The sequence below is a fragment of the Morus notabilis genome, unplaced genomic scaffold, assembly GCF_000414095.1.
Source record: "Morus notabilis unplaced genomic scaffold, ASM41409v2 Scaffold645, whole genome shotgun sequence".
In the NCBI taxonomy this organism is placed as follows: domain Eukaryota; kingdom Viridiplantae; phylum Streptophyta; class Magnoliopsida; order Rosales; family Moraceae; genus Morus; species Morus notabilis.
This window is the reverse complement of record NW_010363463.1, coordinates 269,143-279,632: the sequence shown is the minus strand read 5'-3', so window position 1 is coordinate 279,632 and position 10,490 is coordinate 269,143. Positions and strand designations below refer to the sequence as shown.

Here is a 10,490-nt window from a genome sequence, read left to right as displayed (position 1 = left end):
AAACAAGTAACACATTCTATTGTTCTAGTTACTTGTGGAATTTAAAGGTTATCATACACACACACACATATATAACCTAAATTTCCATCATAAACTATTCAACAGAATGGTGGACCAAAGAAAGTTTCATGTTTTCTTAATTGTATTCTTAATTCACGGCATTTTGTAGACTATATATGACTTGGTAGTAGTAATTGAATATGCCTTTTTTTTCAGTAAATAGCAAAAATATTTTACATTTTTTAAATTACAAACAGCTTGTATGAACAAAGTTGTATTTATCACTCACCTTGCCATGGTTCACAAAGAATTGTATTAACATTATAACGTGCAGCTTTCTGATGAGGATTTTCACTGTAAGAAAGGAAATTCTCACGTTTAAGATCTACCATTAAATAGGGAGGGAATTTCTCTGTATATAACACATAAAAAAGTCTTGTCAATTTCAACATGAACAAACAATATTTAAGAGGCCTCATCACTTTATTGTATAAGAAATCATTTAATATCTAGAACTCAATAAAGATATTCATTTTTGTTTCTTGAATAGAAAAATTGACTATGATCACATGATTTTAATTTGTTACATTTTCTAAGTATGAACCAACAATCAAGCAAATAAATACCTCCAGCTGAGTGTGCAGAATCATAAGCAATGGCATATCTCTTAGCCTTGTCTGCAAGCTTACTCGGAAATTGATGATCATCTTGATTGCTCCTAAGAAATTCCAGAACTGAAGAATAGTCCTCAGGATTAACAACTACCAGGACTTTCTCTTGATTCTGTTTCAATTTACCAAATACACTTTTCAACTGTGAATATTAAATTCATAGAAGACCATATACATAGAGATTGACACAAAATATTTGATCAAATTAATGGTCTTGATCACCAAGGTGTTGTACTTTAAAGCCTCGTTCATTTCACCGATTCGAGTTTTCAATTTTAGGTTTTTACAGTAAAAAGCTCTCAGAAAATGTCACATCTAACTTTTTCTGTTATAGTGAAAAATTCTCAGAAAATGTCACATCTCAACTCGAATCCGCGAAATAAACAAGGCCTAAGCATTCTAATGAGTTTTCATCAAGGTAATCATGTATAAAACAAAAGTCAAGGTGCCCACATGATCCAATAACCAAACAATCGTAATTAAGTATATTCTACAACTGTTTGAAATACGAGCTTTCTAAGGTAATTAGTAGTACATTTTCAAATTATTAGATCTAATCAAGATCACATAAAAATGAAAAAGATTAAAAAAAAAAAACTTAAAAATATTTTATGTTACCAAAGAATTCTTAAAACATTATTTAGCTAAAAGAAAAAGGTAATAGCAAAATAAATAAAGAATTCTGATAACATTAATAGGATTAGGATGAGTTGGATAAATAAATAACCATCACAGCCTTAACAGCAGCTCTTATCATGGGATGAACACCAATATCACTTTCAGAATTATACAAATTCACCACCACAATATCAATAGGGCCTGGAAATTAATAATAATTACACCTCACAAAATTAGAAATAAAGTAAGAATGTGTATGACAAAAGAAGATTTATAGCATAAATTACCAATTCCAAGTTTATCAAGAGCTTCCATTCCATGTCTTTTTATCTCCTGTAGCGAGAATAGCGCCATGTATGGCTGGATGAAAGGTTTTAACTCGACCACCAAATTGTAATATACAGAAAAACTAAGTCATCGTTCATTTCACCGATTCGAGTTTTCAGTTTTAGGTTTCTGCAGTAAAAAACTCTCAGAAAATGTCACATTTAACTTTTTCTGCTACAGTGCAAAGCTCTAAGAAAATGTCACATCTCAGCTCGAATTGAAAACTCGAATCTGCGAAGTAGACGAGGTGTAAAAGTTTTAATGTCACACTTAAATTACTAGAGTTCAAATAATTGCCAGAGAAACCAGATAAAGTAAGCAAAAAGAATGTGAAATAACAGTTTTGAAACTATGGTGATACAAATTTAAACAAAAACAAAAAAAAAAGGTGTTATAAGATCAAAAAGAACACCACAATACTTTTGTAACTGCCCTTGAGAGCATTCCATGAACCCTAAAACTGTAATAGTGGCATATTTAGTAAATATCAGTAACTAGTTATTGAACAAAAAAATATGCCTAGCTAAGATACAAGAGAAGAATTGGCTTAGAACCATCTCAGGGAAACCCGTAATAGCTTCCACTTTTGTGACAGAAACTCCAGCACTTTCCAAAACGGATGCTGTTCCTCCAGTTGAAATGATTGTATATCTACAATCAATAAGAGAAGCATCATAATATTAATTCTAAAACAATTTATATACCATACAAATATTGAACAGTATGAGTTACATGAACTAATTAAAGGACAGAGAAACGCACTAATTAAAGAACAGTAATGGAGAAATGCCAGCGTGACTTTTTCTGTCACTCTTTTTATCACTCTATGTATTCACTGTTTGACACCTGGTAATATTACTCTCAAACTTTCTATAAACTGCTGGTAAATAATATTCTATAATTATTCAGAGCAAAAAAAATAATATTCTATAATTATGTTAGATATCCCAACTTTTGAATACAATTTTTACGTGAAAATTTTTTTTTTTTAGTACAATTTATGTGATAAATGTTTAAGATATTAGAGATTTTGCCGTCAGTTTAATTTAATTTTAAATGGTAAGTTATCCGTTTTTAAACTCAAAACATATTAAACATAAACATGTTGGCACACCTTACATGTTGAGTATAAAATAGTAGAATCAAACTCTAGAGCATAAAGAGTAAATTTTCCCTTTTTATTTTATATTTCGCATTTGAATCTATCACAAAAGTATTTCTGTTTTTAAAATTACAAAAAAAAAAAAAAAAAAAAAAAGTACTTTGGACTTATACAAAAAAATAAAAAAAATAAAAAAATAAATTTAAATTAAATTAAATTAAATTAATTAAATTTAAAAATTACAAATAAAAATAAAAATTCAGAGAGAGAGAGAGAAGAAGAAGAAGAAGAATATTAGCCTCCACAAATGTCTTAAATTTAAATATGAAGCAAATTGAATGGTGCCGGAAAAAGCTACTTGGAAACTCTTCTTTCAATTTGGTTGAAAATCCGAAACAAATTGCATATACTAGTTGAGTTTATTACAAAACTGAGGCAATTGATGCATAGCTATGAAGCTCTAATGCCTATGCATCCATTCAGATTGCAACTGTCGAGGCTTTCAAGTCACGGTTCTGATATATAAAGAGCACAAAGGGTGAGGCTAAAAAAAGGCAAGAAATCAATGCCTGAAGTGCCTGACATTGGTGAAGAGAAGCGACACGCCATACTTGTTGCAGCACTCTACGGCATCTTTATCTCGAATGCTCCCTCCGGGCTCTGCTATAACACCGACTCCGCTCACACATGCTTCTTCCACAGCATCTTTCCAAGCTGATCATAGAACAAACCTCATTCATATTAATACAAACAGCTTTTAAACTACATTTAAATCCATCTGTAGCTTACTTTTACTATAAGAATTTTGATGTCGAGGGGAGCTGAAATTCCACCGTTGCATGAATGTTCAGGTTTTTCAACAAATATAATATCAAATGTTCAACTTGGTTTTATTAATGTATCAAATGTTCAACTTGGTTTTATTAATGTTTAATTGTGACAAAGCTAATTTTGTCGACTAAAATTTTAAGTAAGCCGGTAATTACCAAATGGGAAGAAGGCATCACTGGCCAAAGCTGCTCCCTTGACTTCATCTCCCGCTTTCTTCAAGGCTATTCGTAAACTCTCCCGACGGTTTGGCTGCCCACTTCCCATGCCCAACATACAGTTGTTCTGCCCAAACACGACAATGAGAATTTATCTAGGATTGACTAATTCATTGCACTAAATCGAATAATATAAACACAAAATTAGTTAGAACAATGGAAAACAAGAAAAGGTTTAGAACCTTTGCTATCACAATGGCATTGCTCTTCACATGCTTGACGCACAACCATGCAAACTCTGCATCGCGAAGCTCACTTTCTTGCGGAGCCTTCTCCGAAACACAATTAAATTGGATATCTTCGGGGGTTACGTCATCTGACTCCTGGGCTAACCAACCACCCCCAACTTGTCTAAGAGAAAGCTTTCCTTTCTCATTTTTCCTTGCTTCAAGGATCCTTAATGTCTTTGATTTTCCACGAAGGATCTCAAGCCCTTTTTCTGTATACTTGGGTGCAACCACAATCTCATAGAACATACGAGTTTCGCCATCTGTTGGGCTTCTAAACTCTCGGATTTCCCTAGCAAGAGCCTTAAACAGAAAAGTGCATCACAAAAGGTAGTCAGAAAAAATTGACAACAATAGCTTTCAAAAATAGTTCCAATCATCAATCGAATTTTCTGATCTACAGTAACCAATGAGGAGAATTTGGATTAGCCCTTGGGGTGTAGACTTAAGTTGTAAAGCCTAATGCATGGGATTCAAAGATTGCACTCACCTCATCAACCTCTATGTTGAAGGCTACAATACCACCAAATGCGCTCACCGGATCTGCTTTCACAGAAAGCCTATATGCTTCAAGTATGTCATCACGCGAAGCTACACCACATGGATTTGTATGCTTTACAACTACACATGTAGGCCTTCTAAACTCGGCTACACAATTCCAAGCTGCATCAGCATCTAAATAGTTATTGTATGACATCTCCTGCACCCAAAATGTAATAGGTCAAAAGCATGTGAGATAAAGTGATGTATTACGCCATCAAGGATTGGTGAAGAGTGAACACCACTAGCAATTCAGATTTTGAAAACCCCTAATATGTAGACTTGGCAAAGGTTTCTTTAACTACTGGAATTTAGTAGTTAAAGAAACTTTGCCAAAAAAAAAAAAACACAAAAAACACAAAAATAAAAAAAAAAACAAAAAACTTGTTCACTAACATAAGCTGACAAAAAGATGAAATATGAACGCAGATGCACAAATAACTCACCTTCCCGTGGTGTTGAATAGCAGTTGCAATACCACCACCATCAACTTCAGCAAGACTCTTATCAACATAAAATGCGGCCTTTTGATGAGGATTTTCTCCATATCGCAGAGAACTTTTAAGTGACATGGGAACTGTTAAACTAGGAGGGAATTTATCTATGACACGTAAAGAAGGTGTTAGTATCAACATAAGAGGCTCTCAGGCTCTAGGAAAATAGAAATAAACCATGAGACTGCACTGCATTCGTTTCAGTAGAACTATCTCAAAGTACCTTCTTCTTTTGTTTTATAATGGCACCCTCTTTAAATTTGTCTTCTTGATTTCACAAAAGGAAAAGGGAAAAAGAATGAAATGAAGACATAATGATTACTCCATCATGATTTTATTAATTCACATTCATTTGGTTACTTCTTTCTACAATTTGCCTTGTTCAGGTACATTTTAGCTAAGCACAAAAGACGAAAATAAATACCCTCTGATGACTGCTTCCATAACCACTCTGCCACTGCAGCATCATAAGAAGCAACATGTTGAAAAGCCTTCCACGCAAGCCTTCTACGAAATTGTTGATCGTCCTGGTTTCCTTTAAGAAACTCCATAAGCTCTGGATAGTCTTGTGAATCAACAACAACCAATACATCCTTGTGATTCTGTTTTCATTAAACAAGCATACTTTGGTTCCGAAACTAGACAATTGAAATACAATACAGAATCAGAGTCGAGATATTCTAGTGTTTTTAACCACAAAACTCCAATATAGTTTATAAAGTTTTCTCAAAAGCATTAGATGGCAAAAAAGAATTTAAAAACATTATGGTGACCATGGACCAAATTCTCAAACAATCGTAACATGATATATGTTGGAGACCTGGTAGCTAATTAGTGGTTAGTAGTCTTTTAGGAGTATAAATAGGGGGTTTAGTGACTGCAGGGAGCTGATGATCAGATTTGTGAGAAGTGTTTAGGTGTTGTGCACTAGGGGGTCCTCAAAACCACCCATACTATCTTGCATTTTCCATTTTCAGTGCTGTTAATGAAGTTGAGTTTTCCAGGTTCCCAAGAATATCATTGCAGATAGATGAACACACCTTGGCAGCCGCTCTGATCATGGCCGGACCACCAATATCAATGTTCTCAATTCCATCTTCAAACTCAATTTCTTTAGATGAAGTGACTTTATCATAAAACGGGTACAAGTTCACCACCACAACGTCAAATGTGCCTACAAAAGAACAACTTAAAAAGTCAACTCTATTAACAAATCTGCAGACAATCGGGGCATGTTTTGTGTAGTGGTTCTCACCAATTCCATGCTCATTGAGAGCTTCAATATGATGCTTTTGGTCTCTTCTAGCCAAAATTCCCCCATGAACGTTAGGATGTAAAGTTTTTACACGACCATCAAGCTGTAATACAAAGCTAGAGTTATGTCTGCATTTCATATTTCAAAATAAGGATAACAATTTAAACAGCAACCTTAATATCAAAGTTACATCATAAATAAGAGATTTCATGCAAAGAAAAATTTATGCTCTCATATGAGGTGGGAATTGCTGCAACATACTTTAAAGGCAAGTCTTGATGAGGTTTTATAGCCACCAAATGTTTCGTGATTGTATTTGCATTAGTCAAGTGGAAGGTCCAAACAACTTAAGAAAGACAACATTTGAGAAGTTAGTTGGAACTACATATAGGGGATGTCTCTGAAATAGGAGCTTCTTGCAAACACAAGGCTAAGTACCACGACCCACCAGACAGATTTTCTATTTACTTTAATCATATGCTCCTATGTAAGTAGAAATTATTTTTTTCATTTTCTATTAAACAGATAAAATCATAAACCACTAATGAACATAGAAAAGAAAAAAAGGCACCACAAGCTTCTGGGTAAAAGATACAGCAGCAAAGCATTGAATAAGACATGAAAACCACACGTAAATGACTTGCAAATCGAGTTCTTCTGCCACCATTATCAGTGACTCGAGAAATGATGAGGAGAAAATTTTTTTTTGACTGGCAGGAGTTAAAAAATTGGAGCGAGACAAGCATAAACTAAGCATCTTATGTAATCTACAAGAGCTACAAGTTCATTAAAAATAGTGGAGAAACCGATTAAATATACCAAAAGAATCTGAAATAATAACTTAAACCATAATATTCAAGGAAAAATGTGATCGACAATTACTTTACCAGTAAGCTTACAAATCCACATATGAAACAATAGTCAGCATCTCAGATGGAAGAGAAGTTGACGAACTGACTCACCATCTCAGGAAAATGAGTAAGTTCTTCAACCTTTGTAACAGATACCCCAGCACTTTCCAAAGCAGACGCTGTTCCTCCAGTGGAAACAATTGTATAACTGCAGTTAACAAGAGCGGCCATCACAACATCCTCTAAAGTTGAAAACCTTAAAACCATTAAAGTTTCTCATCTGTATTATGTTTATTCTTGCATGCAACCAATAAGAATATACTAATGTAAATGAACACCAAATTCACGGTCATTGAAAGGAAACAGAGACAATAATGCAAACAAAGAACTATGTAACAAACTGCTTTGTGCAACAAGAATATACAATTGCATAAGCTTAATGCAAGTATGGTTCCCAAGAATTAACCCCAAGTTCTGAAGTCCATTTCCTAATAAAGCGAGATCTTTCTTGTCTGATAGTGATATTAGTGCCTGCTTTTTGTTCCCTGAAACGTGGAAGAACTTATAACCACAATATTCTGAATTTGCACTTTTTCTATATAGTTTATAAGAAGCTGAATTTAATAGAAACTGAAATCCAGTACAATAAAAGGAGGACAAAGAATCCTCAAAAGAAAGTAACTAAACTACGATCAGAAACCATAACAACTACGAACAGCAACACTAATAACAATCAATCACATCTGTCCAAAGGAAAATAATCAAAGGAAAATAATTCATTCAAAGTTTTGTCAGTAGAAGCCCACAAAGAAATTAAGAGCCCGTTTAGTTCGCTGATTTGAGTTTTTAATTCGAGTTGAGATGTGACTTTATGTGAGAGCTTTTTACTGTAACAAAAAAGTTAGATGTGACTGTTTCTGAGAGTTTTTTTACTGTAGCAAAACTCAAATTATAAACTCGAATCGGTGAAATGAATGGGGCCTAAATATTTTAAGTCTTTCAAACATAGAAAAAAGATACAAAACGACAAATAGAAAGCATAATATAAGAAGTCTACAAAAATATCGATAACTCAAACACATCAATAAATAGAACAACATGAAGAAAGGGAGAGAAAGGGATTTAAAGGGGATGCGAAAGCTGCCCCATTTTTCTGAAGCCTGACATTCAATTAAAGTAAAGATTGAAATTAAACATTGAGTAAGAGCAAGACTCTAAATGTGAACTAGAATACAAGTTTGTATGGTCTAATGAAGCCACCGGGGGATGGGGCTTGGGGAGAGGTTGCAGGTCCGATCCCGTGTTGTAAAAAAGATAAAAAAAGAAATAGAATACAAGTTTGAAAGCTGAGTATGAGTAACCCGTTTCCATTTCAAGAAAACAAGCTTTGTGGTAAGACCCCAAAAAAGGGTTTTACTTTATTGCAACAGAAATCAAAGAAAGAACAAAATGACCTAAATGAAAGCGCACACTAAAATGAAAATTGAAGCCGAGAAAGCATACCAGATGAAGAGGATTGAGAGTCAGACTCTGCCATGGTTTTGATTGAGTTACAAACCGAACGCGTCGAGTATGACAACTTAATCGAACAAGACTGCATTGCAAAAAGAATGTGAAATTCTCAACTATTATTACTCTAAATACATATATATACATATATATATATATATATAAACAAGTTAAAAACATAAGGGAATTATGCTGCCTTACCGTAAGAGACCAAGGACAAGGGCAAATAGTTCTTCTTTGGGAATTAGAAAACAGCCCAGGAAGACTTGTGTTCGGTATACAAGAGTTTGCAACTTGCACTGTATTGGTGGTGGGAGCAGCCGTCAAACTAATCATCTTTATTTGTGACAATAAACTGTTATTATTCAGAAAAAACACAAAATATGAACAAAGTTTTCATAAAACAAAAAAAAACAAAAAACAAAACAAAAAAAGGGCAATCCTTCAGAAAAAACAAATGGGCAATATCAAATTCATCTATATAAAAGCAGAGAGAGAGAGAGAGAGAGAGAGGAGACTCACCGCTTGTAGCTTTTGATAGCGAACGGTGGCAAAAGGAAAAACAAAGACAAGTTAAAGGTGGAAGAGCACAAAGTGAGACTGTAAGAGCACACCCTGTATTAATCTCGTATTGTAAGGTTTTTATTTTGTTGACAAAACTACCCTGAAGCTTTAAAATTATTATAAAACATGCTTTACCTTTTTAGGGTAATAAAATAAAATCTAAATATTTGAGTTTTCAAAATATATATAGGGATGGTCTCTCATCCGGCATATGAAATATGCCTGACTAGTCCGCTCAGTAATTACAACCGTCGGATTGAAATTTGGACGGTATAGATAAAAAGTTTATTTCTCAAACGACCTCTCTCTTTCTCAAAAGCACGAGCACTCCCAAACCCACTTCTCTCTCGACCTCCCTCGACCTTCCTCGAGCTTCATCGACCTCCTTAGCAGCCACCTCGCCGCCGGCGGCTTCCTCCAAATGCGCCCGGGGATCGCCGCCTCGGGTGGGGATGGGCTTCACATGGCGAGGATCGGTGGCTTGACTGAGGAAGGCTTACCGGCGGCTGGGAGGGATCTTCGGTGCTCACCATGGTTTCTCCTCAGCTTCGAGTTGCAGAGAGAGAAGCCATGGATGACCCACCTTGCTTTTGTAGCTTGTCTCTCTCTCTCTCTGCCAAAGTTGAAGAGACCCAAGTACCTTTTCTATTAGACTTCCAAGTAAGTTCTTCATTATATTTCGTATGAACTTTTTCTGGGTCTGGCTAAAAATTCTTGAAAATTAATTGAAAAAGAAAAAAATGAATCTTTTTTTGTGTGGTTAGGTGGAAGAGAGTAAGTTCATGTTTGAAGTGAAAACGATTAAGAGAATGGAGCTCCTGGTGCTCTCAACACTCGAATGGAAGATGAACCCAGTTACTCCAATTTCGTTTCTTGATTATATCATTAGGAGGCTTGGCTTAAAAGACCATCTCTGTTGGGAATTTCTCAAGACATGTGAGAATATTATTCTCTCTCTCATATCAGGTGAGATTTGAGAAGATATTGGAGATTAATTTCCTTTAATATTAATCATAATTATAAATTTATCTCATTCATGTTCTCAACCATTACACTTTAATATAATGAAAGAGAGTAGGATAGTTCTGATTGATTTCCATTTGAAGTAGATGTCAACGTTATGTATGTGTTTTGGGTTCAATAAGTTTGTTGTTTAAGTGTTTGCTAAATTGTTTTAGTGAGTGTTCATTTGTTATTTTTTAGCATTCAATTGTTTTGAAACAAAATGATGAAAGAAAAAGGTTAAAAAGGATACTATTACATGTTTTTAAAAATTAAACCACCAA

The 10,490-nt window shown here is 34.4% G+C and overlaps 1 protein-coding gene across 2 annotated transcripts; it reads right to left on the bottom strand.

Annotated features, from left to right (window-relative positions):
- Window positions 1–3,021: 3,021 nt before the first annotated feature.
- LOC21398615 (bifunctional purine biosynthesis protein PurH) lies at window positions 3,022–9,235 on the bottom strand. 2 transcript variants are annotated; one of them, XM_024169668.1, is made up of 13 exons: window positions 9,163–9,235; window positions 8,842–8,976; window positions 8,635–8,725; window positions 7,556–7,676; window positions 7,243–7,339; window positions 6,281–6,383; window positions 6,066–6,199; window positions 5,450–5,627; window positions 4,978–5,132; window positions 4,482–4,691; window positions 3,947–4,294; window positions 3,705–3,831; window positions 3,022–3,432 (listed from the first exon to the last, which is right to left on the bottom strand). In XM_024169668.1, exons 2-13 carry the CDS (start codon window positions 8,974–8,976, stop codon window positions 3,281–3,283), a joined length of 1,851 nt encoding a protein of 616 aa, XP_024025436.1. In that variant the 5' UTR covers window positions 9,163–9,235; the 3' UTR covers window positions 3,022–3,280. The 2 variants fall into 2 exon arrangements, with proteins under 2 accessions (XP_024025436.1, XP_024025437.1); XM_024169669.1 differs by having other exon boundaries at window positions 7,598–7,676; window positions 8,842–8,995; window positions 9,163–9,220.
- Between the last annotated feature and the right edge of the window lie 1,255 nt (window positions 9,236–10,490).

What these genes read in the sequence shown, in the direction of transcription:
- LOC21398615 (XM_024169668.1), bottom strand. Translation starts at nt 8,976, where the DNA reads ATGATTAGTTTGACGGCTGCTCCCACCACCAATACAGTGCAAGTTGCA. An exon ending in ATGGAAGCAGTCATCAGAGG is followed by an intron (nt 5,133 to 5,449) that starts GTATTTATTTTC and finishes TACGTGTCATAG; the next exon opens with ATAAATTCCCTCCTAGTTTA. An exon ending in CTATTCAACACCACGGGAAG is followed by an intron (nt 4,692 to 4,977) that starts GTGAGTTATTTG and finishes TTTTGGGTGCAG; the next exon opens with GAGATGTCATACAATAACTA.